The sequence below is a fragment of the Ochotona princeps genome, chromosome 14 (genome assembly GCF_030435755.1).
Source record: "Ochotona princeps isolate mOchPri1 chromosome 14, mOchPri1.hap1, whole genome shotgun sequence".
Classification (NCBI taxonomy): Eukaryota; Metazoa; Chordata; class Mammalia; order Lagomorpha; family Ochotonidae; genus Ochotona; species Ochotona princeps.
In genome coordinates this window covers 63,606,974-63,620,790 of record NC_080845.1, presented here as the reverse complement: position 1 = coordinate 63,620,790, position 13,817 = coordinate 63,606,974, and the positions used below count along the sequence as shown (strand labels likewise).

The window sequence follows — 13,817 nt, the reverse complement described above, 5'->3', positions numbered from 1 at the left end:
ACCCCTGCAACCTGGTATGAAGTTGCTCTCCATGCCCACATTTCTCCCAAGCATGTGGCTCACACAGGCAACATGTCTCTGTTTCCTCCCTCTTTCCATGTCCAAAGCCTGCTCTTGGGGAAAGGCCTCATAGATTCCAGTGGTAGATGCAAGAGGTAAAACACATCACTCTGTCTTCATGGTGAACAGCAATAGGTCCTGGGTTACTTGCCTTCTTTTTCTAACAAGGTAAAAAAGAATGAAATCAGTCTGAGTATTTCAAACTCACACAAAATGGACAGTTTTAGGGGAAGCTGCCACTGCAAAAGGGGCTCTGTTGACACTAGCTGCTCAGGACACGAATCCGCACACTGAGGTACCTCCTTGGCTTATAGGAAAAGCTGTCACTTAGGATGAGGGCACCATGGGCAGAGCATGGTAAATGACGGTTGGCAGCAGGTCAGAAACCCCTGGGGCTGAACTGAGGACAGTGGCTGTCATCCAAAAACACAAAAACCGAAGAGGGATAGTAACAGCCTGCAGAGGATTTGAGAGAAATAAAGTGGAGAATAGCGCAGAAGTCTTTAAGAGACTAAGAGAAATAGGGGATTCTTGCCAGCTGTTCTATTCTCCAAATAACCAGAATAACCCAAGCCTGGAATGGGTTGAAACTAGGGATTGAGAGCTTGGAAGTTGGAATCCAATTGAATCTTCCATGTGAGAGGCAGAGACCCAGTTCTATGGGCTGTCATCTGCTGCCTCCAGAGTGTGCAGAAACAGGAAGTGGAATGGAGAGAAAAAGGCATCACTCCCAATGCAGCACTTTCATCATTAAGCCAACACCTGTCCCAATTTGAATCTTTCAAACTTGATGAAGACAATAGCAATAAAACAGGAAAAAATTGTTTAAAAATACCATCTTATTGATTAATCAGGAAAAATATTATGGGGGTGAGGGCAATTGGCACAGCTGCTAAGTCAGCATTTGGGACACGCTCATCCTGCTTCCAAGGCTTCCTGCTAATGCACTCCCTGGTTGGCAGCTGGTGAGGCTTCAAGCAGTTGCAGACTCTTTCATGGGAGACCCAGATTGAGTTTTAGACGCTGGCTTTGGTCCAGCTCGGTCTCATCTATTGTTGACATTTGAAGAGTAAGTCAATGGTCAAAAACTCTTTTGTCTCTGCCTCCCTGCTTTTCCAATAAACACAAACAGTAAATGTTTGAAACTTGAAAAAAAAAAGGAACAGATATCAAAGCAAACTGCTTTACGAACATTCTAAAAATATGAAAATAGACCCATCCCTCCTCAGCACTCAAACAGGAGAGAGATTGTTTCAAAAGTAGTGATACAGTAATCCCATCAAGTCCCTGGAGCCGTGAGCAAGCCAGTGACCCTCAGCGCTCCTTGTGAGACCCATACCGATCATAGAATGCTAAAGTGTGAGCATGGGGGAGCTCCTGTGGCTTTTCATAGTAATCCCAACCTGAGGCCTACATGTTTAGTGTGGCCCATAGGCATTTCATATTTTTATTTTCTACTTTCCTCTTTTGTTATTAGTTGTTAATTTTTATGAAATGTTGACATGGAAGTTTGAGCTTCTGGATTCTTTGGGAAAGCAGAAGGTTCTGGGACCCTCGCTTCCCAAACACCTTCACCTGTCCCAGCTGGAAGCAGCGAGTGCTCTTGGATTGGGTACAGTCATTCAGTCCCCTGGCGGTTTACTCTTGGCTTCTCCCTGTAAGCCAAGGGAAGTAAGCAAAGACATACAATCGCTGTCCTCGAAGTTAATGCAGTATTATCAGTGTCCATATTCTTAACCTCAGTCTTAAAAAGTACAGGCTTCTTCAAGTGGTGCTTTGCTTTAAAGAAGTGACGAAATAGCTAAGCAAACTACATGATTACTATTTTTAATTCCTGCCATTAACCAAACAACAAAAAACCTGTTTTCTGTAGATATCTTCATCACTTGATCCTATTGTGTGCTAAAGAGAACCAGAAAACAAGTAGAAAATAGGCAAGCTATGAGGAAGAAAATTCATAAAATGGAATAAATAAGTTAATTGTAAATAAGTGTACATATGTGTTATGTATAAAGCATGCATATAAAAGGAAACTTCCAGAAGTTCACAGATAATGGAATTAAAATATAGGTTTACTTTGGTACAAAATTTTTGAAACCTATGCATATTAAAGGATCTTCAGAAAGCTGATGGAAAGCTTTTATGAAAAACAGGTTAATAAATTTTAAAAACCCTTTGCAGAAAAATCATCTTTATTTTCATGTTCCCAGACCCTTTTGGAGAATTTTGATTTAACACAATAAAAGCAAGGTATATAAGCATGATAACACCATACATATGAATTATAATGTTATAATTTGTAGCAAATGTATCTATATGTTTATCTATTGCAAATAAAAATGCCTGCTAATCTTTGTGTAATGTAAAAGGGATAGTTTGATGAATTTAGTTTGCCTTAAAATGTATAGAAGGAGGAAATCAGAAGAAAATACTGTTGGGTGCTTTTTTAAAAAGTTATTTCTATTTATTTGAAAGGCAGAGCAGCAGAGAGGGGAGCAGACAGGGAAAGAATAGCCCATCCACCAGCTTAACCCCCACATGACTGTCATTTGTCTGGGGCTGGGTCAGGCCAAGGTCCGGAGCCCAGAACTCCACCTGGGTGTCAGGAGCCCGAGTCCTTGGGCCATTTTTCACCCCAATGCACTACCAGGGAGCCGAATGAGAATCAGAACAACCAAGCCAGGCCATTCACATGAAATACTGTTGTAGCACGCAGCATTCCAACTTGCTGGGCCATAGTGTCATCCTCCAGAGAGTTTTTATTTTAATCATTGAGTGAAGTTGGGCATGGAGGAAGAAATCGCAAGGTAACTTGATTGGCTTTCTTCACACGCTGGCATAAGCTCCATGAAGTGAAGTGCTTCTTTAGCCATTTCCTGTTTTACTGTCACTGCTGATCAAGTGTGAATATGTGACTGAGCAGCAATTGCTCAGTCTGAGTGGCTTCAGGGTGTGAAGACGTGCCACAAAGCACATGGACAGCATAGTATTCCAGATCTAGTACTCTAGTCACATGCCCCTCAGGTCTCATCCATAATCACAACTTAGGAACCCACAACTTCACAGTCATTGCCCACAATCTGAAAACCCTTTGCAGCTTGGGAATCATTTGTTATTTCCTCTGATGGAATTAAAATGAAATGAACCCAACGTTGCTCCTTTTTTTTTTTTTTTTTTTTGAAAACTTTCCCTTGTATCTCATCTAGCTGTTTTTCCTGAGTCTTCTTTCTTTGGACAGGTGGAAAATTCTGGTGATCCCTGGCTCAAAATTCGAAATTCACAGAATATATCCTACTTTGACTCAGTTTACCTGGTTATGGCGACAACCTCAACTGTTGGCTTTGGTGATGTGGTGGCCAAGACTTCCCTGGGACGGACCTTCATCATATTCTTCACTCTAGGGAGCTTGGTGAGGGATATTTTTAATTAGTTTTGAATGTAGCTACCTAAACAAACAAACAAAAATCTCCTGGTTAATGGTGAGAAACAAAGCCATCTAGTGAGAAATAAAGCCATCTAGGTCAGTGGTGCATGGTGTAACTGCCTGGTTGCAAGAGATGAATAATGATGGATAATGAGAAATGATTTCCGTTACTGGCTCTTGCATGGTCACACAACCCTGTCTTCCCTCTTTAGCTAAGCAGATTACAGTAGTTATCTCTTGAAAATTTTATCTTAGGAAAGTTCTGTTCCTCCCAGGCCAGACAAATAAGCTCTCAGTATACATGCCAGAATTTAATTATGAGTGACTGCCGACTTTTAGCATCATAGCAAAGCCAAAACAAATGTCTTTTTTTTTTTTAAAGATTTATTCAGTTTATTACAAAGTCAGATATACAGAGAGGAGGAGAAACAGAGAGGAAGATCTTCCGTCCGATGATTCACTCCCCAAGTGAGCCGCAACGGCCGGTGCTGCGCCGATCCGAAGCCGGGAACCTGGAACCCCATCCGGGTCTCCCACGCGGGTGCAGGGTCCCAATGCATTGGGCCGTCCTCAACTGCTTTCCCAGGCCACAAGCAGGGAGCTGGATGGGAAGTGGAGCTGCCGGGATTAGAACCGGCGCCCATATGGGATCCCGGGGCATTCAAGGCGAGGACTTTAGCCGCTAGGCCACGCCGCCGGGCCCAAATGTCTTTTTTTTAAGACTTCCAATTCAGTTTCTTAAAACTCTCGCCACTCCACCTCTATAATATTTTCTATTCATGTCATTCATTACCTAATTTTTAATATTTGTTTGTTTATCGTCTATTTGTAGTGTAGAGAAGGACAGAAAGAGAGAGAGATTTTTGTTCTACCGGTTCACTCCCTAAATGCCCAGAATTGCCATGGCTGGGCCAGACTCAAGCTGACAGAAATTCCCTATGTGGGTTACATGGGTCTCAGCATCTGAGTCATCATTTGCATCTTTAGCATGAAACCCATTAGCCTGGACTCTAACCCATGCTCCAATATAAGATGTGGTTATTTTAAGTGTCGGCTTAAACCACTAAGCCGCACACCCGTGTGCTGAACTGTTCCCAAACCTCAAAAGAGTATGAAGCAAGGAAAGAAATTGGGCTGATGAGCAGAACCAGCAGGGAAGTTGCCTTGCTGTCTCCCTTTGTTGTAGTTGTTGGATATTAAATTTTAACCAAATCCAAAAGGTAAAATCACAAAAAAATGGCTTTTTTCCTCAGCATGCAATTCAACATCATGTCCCTTCTCTACGGGAGAACATTTTGTATACCTTCTATCTCCCTGATAGTCATGGACTTCTGGGGAATCTGTCCAAATAATGAAACCAAAGGTTTTTGGCTGCCCATTTTAGGTATTAGTTGCAAACTACATCCCTGAAATGCTGGAACTTTTGGCTAAAACAAGAAACTACACCGGCTCCTATGAAGTGGTAAAAGGGAAAAAGTAAGTAATCTTTCTGTTGTAATTTCCACCTTTTGAGATATTCTGTTAATCATACATCCTATTCTAGACACCTTGTGCTTGGTCTGGTTACAAAACCAAATGTGGAAAATGAATTGATCTTTTTTTTAATATTCATTTATTCATTAATCACATTGTATTACATGACACAATTTCATAGGTACTGGGATTCCTCCCCCCTTCACCCCAAACCCTTCCCCCATGGTGAATTCCTTCACCTTGATGCATAACCACAGCTCAAGTTCCGTTGAGATTCCCTAATTAAAAGCTCACACCATACAGAGTCCAGCATTCCACTTGTCCAGTTCAAGTTCAACGGCCTCTTAGGGAGGCCCTCTCAGGTTTGAAGGCAGAGCCAGCAGAGCGTCACCTCGATCAATTAGAAGCTGTGGAAAATGAATTGAAAAGAGAGGTTTATTTGGTGGAAAAAAACATACATGCTTTGAACTTCATTCATATGAAGGAGCTTCAAAACATTCTTGGGAGGCCGACATGGTAGCGTAGCGGCTAAATCCTCACCTTGCATCTGCTGGAATCCCATATGGACACCATTTCATGTCCCAGCTGCTCTGCTTCCCATCCAGCTCCTTGCTTTGGCCTGAGAAAGCAGTCAAGGTTGATCCAAAGTCTTGAGACCCTGCACCTGTGTGGGAGACCAGAAGATAATCCTGGCCCTGGATTTAGATGGGTTCAGCTCCAGCCATTGCAACTGCTTGGGGAGTAAAGCAGTGGATAGAAGCTCTTTCTCTCAGTGCCTTCCTAACTATGTAAATCTGCCTTTCCAATAAAAACAGATTTTCAGAAAAGTCCTTGGAAAACACATGTTTTGAGGAAACTGTGTTTGGCTTTTAAACTTTTTGCATGAAAGTAAACTTCTGCTTTCATTCCATATTCCAAAGCTAAAATTTAGCCATTTCTCCAGGGTCCTTTTCTGCTAAAGAGAACACTGTGGGAATAAATTATATGTGGAGATACTTGATACTATACGCAGACTACTGCGCAGCTATTCAGAAGAGCAGTAAATGAGCCAATGTGGCATATGACATAATTTACAGGCACTAAAATATTACTTGGGGTAATATTTCTACATTCCGCACTACTATATTCTCATATCCATTACTTATTTTTTTTTACTCATTTTCATTAACACTTGACTTTATACAGTGGATCAAGTTAAAACCAAGTTTCACATTTTACTTATTTATATATATTTATGTATCTGCTTGAAAAGCTGAGTTACACAGAGAGATAAGGATATATGCAGAGAGAAAAGTCTTTCATCTACTGGTTCACTCCCCAAATGACCAAAATGGTCAGAGACAGTCCAGGCCAAAGTTAGGCATCAGGAACGTCTTACAGGTTTCCTTCATGGGTACAAGTCCCTGAACACTTGGAACATCTTTCTGTGCTTTCTAAGGCATATTAGCAGGGAGTTTTACCATGCTGACATCGCGGGTGGCAGCTTTATGTGCTATGCCACAGCACTGACTCCCAAGTTTCCCATTTTAAATAATTCAGTTCTGTTATCTTAGCATCCCAGATTTGTGGAGCTCACTGTGGGTAGATACATTTTTGAGGGAGGAGCAGTTTCCTCCTTCCGTTCTGCAGCATTTCCTGGGGCATCACCTTTGACCATGCAGGTGTTGGTTTCCAGGAGGCCCAGTGCTTATGTGGCTACAGGTAACCTCAGCTTCAGTGGCTCTTCTTCCCATGTAAGAGAAAGAAGGAGTTGGAGCAATTAAATTCAATGTGTTTTTCTGCGTATTCAGTTGCTATTTGCTTGTTAGCAAAAAAAAAAAAAAAAAAAAAAAAAAAGCCCAAAAAACAAACAAAAACACTCCCTTGCAGTGGTCTCTCTATAAGAGTTCAAGCCACGATTGGCTGAGGAGTATGAAGAAGAAAGGAAAAGAAAATACAGTGAAATGAATCAAACCATGAATAACAGTGAAACAAAGACATGTCAAAGTCCTCAGAAAATCAACAGCTCTTTTCCTTAACCAGACCGTGTGCACAGATGTCTGCACCTGCTATACATGTTTTTCCAATGTACTCAATTTTCTGCTACTACCAGATCATTTCAGGCATAAAAAAATTCACAAACAGGAATAACCTAGAATGTGGTGGTGCTGCCTCAGTTATAGGGTCTGACTGTGGAGGAAATTTCCATTCCCCCTTAGGGAAACAAACGAGCAAACAAACTTTACCTACTTACAGATCAAGTTATCACTTAGTTCATCAAATGAACCATCATCTTCAAAAAGTTCATGGTAAATCTGAATCCTGGAAAAATAATGCATGGAGTTTCAATGCTTTTGGCACCAATGTAAACTTGACTTTTTCATTCTATTTTCCATGGACTTTTTGAGCCACCTTCATCTACTAAGAAGAATTTAGTGAAAGCAATAGTTACCTTCCTTATGTCTGAATAGCTATCTGCAACTCAGATGTTTGGGGTCATAACTCAAGATGGACTAGAAGACTCCAGAAGTCTGATATTCCTTTAGTACATTGGCAATACAGTCCTTCCTGTTTCTCTTTTTAAGATGTGGAGTGAATCGTGTGTCAGCTGTATTGAAAACACAGTTTACCTTCGTTCACTGTCTCAACATTGACAGCAAGCTGCTTCTCCTCACAGGGTCCTCCTCCCCTGTTCTTGCTGCCTAGGTACATTGTGGTCTGTGGAAACATCACCGTAGACAGTGTGACGGCTTTCCTGAGGAATTTTCTTCGCCACAACTCAGGGGAGATCAACACAGAAATTGTTTTCCTGGGAGAGTAAGTGTGTCTAGGTTGTGATGTGTGAGTGCTGCAGTGGGTACTGGCCATGCATGTGGAATATGGCGACGTATGTCACATTTATAGAAAACTCACAGAGTGATGACAAGCAACAACTGAACAAGGAAGAGAGGCGATAGTCTCATGACTTACGTTAATGTCTGCAAATACTTGGGACTCTGTCCTTCCGGCCGTTTTTCTGTGTGCATGCTAATATGAAGTGACCGCTCTTTAGCCTTTAAATTAAACCTCCTACTGTTATCAGACACAATGACAGTTGTAGGCACAAGCCTGGAGCAGTTGCTCATTTTCATTGGTTGGTTCTCAGAATGTGAAATTCAGTTCTCCAAATGGAGGATTAATCTTAATGTATTCAATTCATGCACTTTACCTTTCTATTAGCGTTTCAAGTCATATTGTTTGTCAAATATTAGGGAACACATGTTTAGTGCAAAAAGAATTTTAACTACTATTTATATATGCAAAGTTGTTTCTTTTAATTTACGGTTTTCAATTTTGGTTTCTAGTGAGATGGAGTGATTTTACACCTTAATCTAAGATCAATATGTTTTCATGTTAATTTTTTTTCATAGATTGTGTCTATTTTGCTGCTTCTTTTACCTTCTAATTTATTTACACGTTTGCTTGAATGCAGAAGCAGGTAATTTTCATATGCTCCAATCCATCACTTTTCTTTCTTGCTTTTCTGTCATCCTTAGGTCTCTGTTCTACATTTAAGTGAATGTTTTTCTAGCGTGTCTGAATTTTTATTGTCATTTTAGTATTTAGGCTCATGGTAGTTTATTTTGTTCACTGTGTCTAGAATTAAGTGCTTTCTTTTTCTCAAGTTGATTAGTCAGTCACCCAAACATCATTCACTAAACGTAGGACTCTTCAACTCTTCATGGAAAATGTATGTTACAAAAAATGTGGACATGAATTTCAATACTTTTCACATAAAAAATAAGCTTAACTTTTAATTCCATAGACTTTTTGATGGACACTTATCAGTGAACCAGATTTGACATGATCTTTTGATCTTATATAGGATGGCGTGTGGGGGTCACCTCAACCTTCACAGTTTTTTTAGTTGACCAGTCAGTACTTTCACACATGAGGTGTCTGATACACCATAAAGTTGAATTCCTATAAATGTGAGATCCAACAGCATTTTCAACTACTTTGTAATGCTGCAAGTGAATAGCCAATATTTTTGTTTCTTTAGCATGTCACTGTCTTTTGAGCAATTTGTGCATTCTTTTCATCATTAACAAACAGGACAAAATAAAAATTGAAACTACTAAAACTAGTTACAAACTCATAATTATAATCCAGGTGCTGAAAAAATTGAATTATTAAGAATTTGAAACATGAAAGATTTTATTGAATACTACGTTTCTATGGGCTACTGTGGATTATTGTTCATACTTCTCAAGGTAATAAACAAAATTTTATAAATGATGCAAATTTTAGAGGCGTCTTTCAGAATTTTGTTAGTTACATTTATACTCTAAGGACTATAATTTGCATTCTTCACCAAATATTTTTGTAGATTATGAATTCATGCATCTAATTGCTTACTGAAATTTTCCATAATCATATTTAAGGTACCCTCTTCACCATTTTATTTTTAAACAGGATTTCATCTTTTAAACAAAATTTTTTTTTTAGATTTATTTATTTTTTTTATTACAAAGTCAGATGTACAGAGAGGAGGAGAGAGATAGAGAGGAAGATCTTCCGGCCGATGATTCACTCCCCAAGTGACCGCAACGGCCGGTGCTGCGCCGATCCAAAGCCGGGAACCTGGAACCTCTTCCGGGTCTCCCACGCGGGTGCAGGGTCCCAAAGCATTGGGCCGTCCTCGACTGCTTTCCCAGGCCACAAGCAGGGAGCTGGATGGGAAATGGAGCAGCCAGGATTAGAACCGGCGCCCATATGGGATCCTGGGGCGTCCAAGGTGAGGACTTTAGCCGCTAGGCCCATAAACAAAATTTTTCAAAAAAAGTTTTGGGACCAGCACAGTAGCCCAGTGTTTAAACCCTTGCCTTGCATCTGCCTGGATCCCATATAGGCACTGGATCATGTCCCAGCTGCTCCATTTCCCTTCCAACTCCCTACTTGTTGCCTGGGAAAGCAGTCAAGGATGGCTCAAAGCCTTGGGACCCTGCACCTATGAGAAAATGGAAGGGGCTCCTGGCTCCTGGCTTCGGGTTGGCTCAACTCTGGCCATTGTGGCCACCTGGAGAGTAAACCAGCAGCTGGAAGATTTCTATCTCTGTCTTTTGTTCTTTCTGTAAATCTGACTTTCTGATAGGTACTTATTTTTATTTTAAGTGCAGAGTTACAGAAAAAGGGAGAGACAGAGAAATAGATCTTTTACTTACTGGTTCACTCCCCAAACGGCTGTAATGGCTTGAGCTGAGCTGATCTAAATCCAGAAGCCTGGGACTTCTTTTAGGTCTCTCATGTGGGTGTGGGGACCCAAAGACCTGCATCATCCCCCACTTCTTTCCAGAAAATAAGCAGAAAGCTGGATTAAAGAAGTGAAGCAGGGCCCGGCATGATAGTGAAAGGTTAAAGTCCTCGCCTTGAATGCTCCTGGATACCATATGGGCGTCGGTTCTAATCCTGGAGACCCTGCTTCCCATCCAGCTCCCTGCCTGTGGCCTGGAAAAGCAGTCTAGGATGGCCCAAAGCTTTGGGACCCTGCACCTGTGTGGGAGACCTGGAAAAAGCTCCTGGCTCCAGGCTTCGGATTGGCTCAGCTCCAGCCCTTGCAGCCACTTGGGGAGTGAATTGTCGGACAGATCTTCTCTGCCTCTCCCCCTCTCTGTACATCTGTCTTTCCAATAAAAAATTATAAAAAAAAGTTCAAAAACAATTTTTATAAAAAAAATAAAATAATTTTTTTTCAAAAAAAGACCTTCAGAAGCAAGCTCACGTTTTCCTCCATTTTCCACCTCATGAGAAAAAACAGGCAAAGCTTAAATGAGGAAAGCAAGGTGGCCAGTGTAGCTCTTAAGTTAAGCTACTGTTTAAAGCACGTGACTCCACGTGCAATTGCTCCACCTGCAATCCAGCCCCCAGTTACCACATAGTCAAGGTAAAGGATGATGGATGAAGTACTTGTGTACCTGCCACCACTTTGGGAGATCTGCAAGGAATTCCTGGATGGTTTCTGGCTTTTGTCTGGCCCAGCCTTGGCTAGTGCAGGCATCTGGGGAGTTTGTCGGTAGATAGAAGTTCTTCCTCTGTGTGTGTGTTGCTCTCTTTCTGTCTCTTTCTCACACTCTGCTTTTGAAGTGGAGAAAATGAATAATAAATTATCATTAAAAGAAATAAGGAATGTGAACAGCATCTTCCATCTGGGAACTGGGATATGACTACTGCAGCATCTGGAAGCAGTGAGACAGGCATTTTCGTGGCAATCCCTGCCTACAGCCTTCATTCCCCTGTAGACTTGTATCAGTCTCATCCACTTTGTTTCATAACAAAACCTGAATTCTGCTTTTGCTGCATTTTCCCACTATGATGATCCCATTTAGTTAAACCATATCTCCTGTGGATTACTGAAAAAAAAAAAAAGAAAAAAACCTCATTGATTTGTGCTTTTGGTTCTTAGATCTATTCCCATCCTCTAATACCCTCAGAGATCTTTCCCATCCATCTTGTCTAAATAGGTATCCTTGACTTTCTTCTAGCTCATTACTCTGCTATTTCCTTTCATATAGTCATTACCCTTTGCCACTACAGCTGATTTTCCTTTAATAAATACAACTGCTAGCATTTCCTTTTTTTTGCATTTAATCATGCTACCACTCTCCTTGAGTCTTGACTTGCAATGACTTGTGTTGACAAAGAGGATGTAGAGGCTCAGTTTGCCACATCCAGACTAGCCCTTCAGAGGAGTGGTATTTTCAACTTTCACAGAGGGTCCTGAGCCATCATGGAGAGAATGGCCAACCACTGACCAACTCACCCACCTGTAACAACAGTCACGTGTGCAGTCATTTTGGATATTCTAGGTCTCACTCAAGCCTTCAGATGTATAGCCCTCCTTGCCAATGTTATACTGAGCAGAAGAAATTAAATGTCTGACACCATTCAAGCCACGAAAGTAGGAAGATTGTGTTGCTTAAGCCAATAAACAGTAGAATGGTTTGCTTTACTAAAATGGACACCTGATACAAAAAGTGGTTATGCCAACATAAATTTCAACATGTAACCTTTTCCTATGGCCTGACAATAGATACAAGCTTGGGGATTTGAAAGGAGACTGTTGACAAAGGCTAGAAATGCAGTGAAGAAATCGTTAATTGGAAGGAAAGCTATTCACGTTACCATAGCAGAATATTGGTAGCACTGTCAGCACCAACAACCTGAGACATAGAAAATATAACCAATGAAATTATGAAGGTGGATAATAAAATTTTCCAAAAGAATGTCGTCATTGATGACAAGATACTATAAGAAAATTGAGCAAAAGGAGAAATTCTTTGGTTTTCAAGCAGAACTTGAAATGTAGAAAACCTAGAATGTAGCTCCACTCAAACAAAAAGCATGAAATCAGAGGAAAATCAAATCTAACCTATAATATGCATAAGATAGGATCTTCAAGGTCAAGACCCAATCGAGGACACAGCTGAAAGAAAAAGTGTCAAACGTGAGTATGATTTAGGATGCCGACTTAGAATGCTCACAGTCCGGTGAAAGGGTTTCAAGTATGTGTAAAGACCTTTCCAGAAGCCTGATATTCTCAAAATAAGGTGTTCTGTTCAGGGATATTGAGTTCTGTGTCATGAAAGGAACCTAAATAAACTTCACAGATAATCTTAATGCCTTCAACAAGCCTTCAGTGCTGTTATTCCTGTCAATTTGGAGTGCAAATTGCTTCCAGTGTTGGCTGTCCTGTCCTTCAGCCTTTCAGGGTTTGCTGGATGCCGAGGAGGAGAATGTAGCCTATCCCAAACCAAGGGATTCAGATGGGGAGAGCAGTTGCCTTATCAGCCCCATCCAGGATTTTCACCGACAAGATCCAGGATTTTCAGCTGATGCTGAAAAGGTGAGACTCCATGGGGAGAAAGTACCTTGAACAAGACTGGGATGGATGTGTTTAACAGACAGATATTAGCAACATGATGACTCTTCTCCACTTCTGTTGACTCTTGACTCATTTTAACCAGTGAAATATGCACTAGTCGCAGTGTATCAGTTTGATCAGCCCTTATAGGTATGAAAGCTCCCATGTTCAGTTTCTGCAAGTAGTGAACTACCACATAGGCAAATCAACCACTTGGGCTGGCATGGTGGTGTAGCAAGGTAATCTTCCGCTATGGTGCTGGCATCTTAAATGGACATTGGTTCAGATCCTCACTGCACTGCTTCTAATCCAACACCCTGCACATTGCCTGGGAAAATAGTAAAGGATGGCCTTGAGTCCTTATACCCATGTGGGAGACCTGGAGGAAGTGCTTGGCTCCTCACTCCTGGCTCATCACTGCAGGTTGCGACCATTTAAGGAGTCATTAAGCAGATGGAAGATCTCTCTTTGTGTCTCTGCCTAGTCCTCCCTGAAACTCTGATTTTCATGTAAAATAAATGATAAATCTAAGAGGAAATTAAACCATTTACTGCCTTGGTTGTCACCACCTTGTTAAACACTTCAGGGCTAGTGGTTCCCTAAATTTTGTTTGGTCTCTTATTTCTACAGATAAATGAATAAATGGTTAACAAAAGGAATCACAAAACTGGAACCACAAATGTAAATAAAAATCACAAAAAAGCAATTATTCATCCCAGTTAGAATGGCAGCTAGCTAGCAAGAAGACAAAGCATAACAAAATTCAGTGATGATATGCAGAAAATGCGAACTACTGGTACTGCGGGCCAGAATGTAAATCATTGCATCTCGTACGATAATTTCATCTAGCATGGCAATTCCTAAAAATTAAAACAGAGTCATATAACCCAGCTATTTCACCACTGTGGTCCAAAATGAGTGAAATTTGTATGGTGAAGAGATACTTGCATTCCCACATATTCTGTACAGTGCTGTTGACAA

At 41.0% G+C, this 13,817-nt stretch overlaps 1 protein-coding gene across 2 annotated transcripts in view; it reads left to right on the top strand.

The window, feature by feature from the left end:
* KCNU1 (potassium calcium-activated channel subfamily U member 1) overlaps nucleotides 1-13,817 on the top strand; it is a 132,161-nt gene that overhangs the window by 22,314 nt on the left and 96,030 nt on the right. For both annotated transcript variants that reach the window (XM_058672625.1, XM_058672626.1), the window contains exons 8-10: nucleotides 3,299-3,469; nucleotides 4,869-4,960; nucleotides 7,643-7,753. In XM_058672625.1, coding sequence (XP_058528608.1) covers nucleotides 3,299-3,469; nucleotides 4,869-4,960; nucleotides 7,643-7,753 — 374 coding nt within the window. The remainder of the gene's footprint in view (nucleotides 1-3,298; nucleotides 3,470-4,868; nucleotides 4,961-7,642; nucleotides 7,754-13,817) is intronic.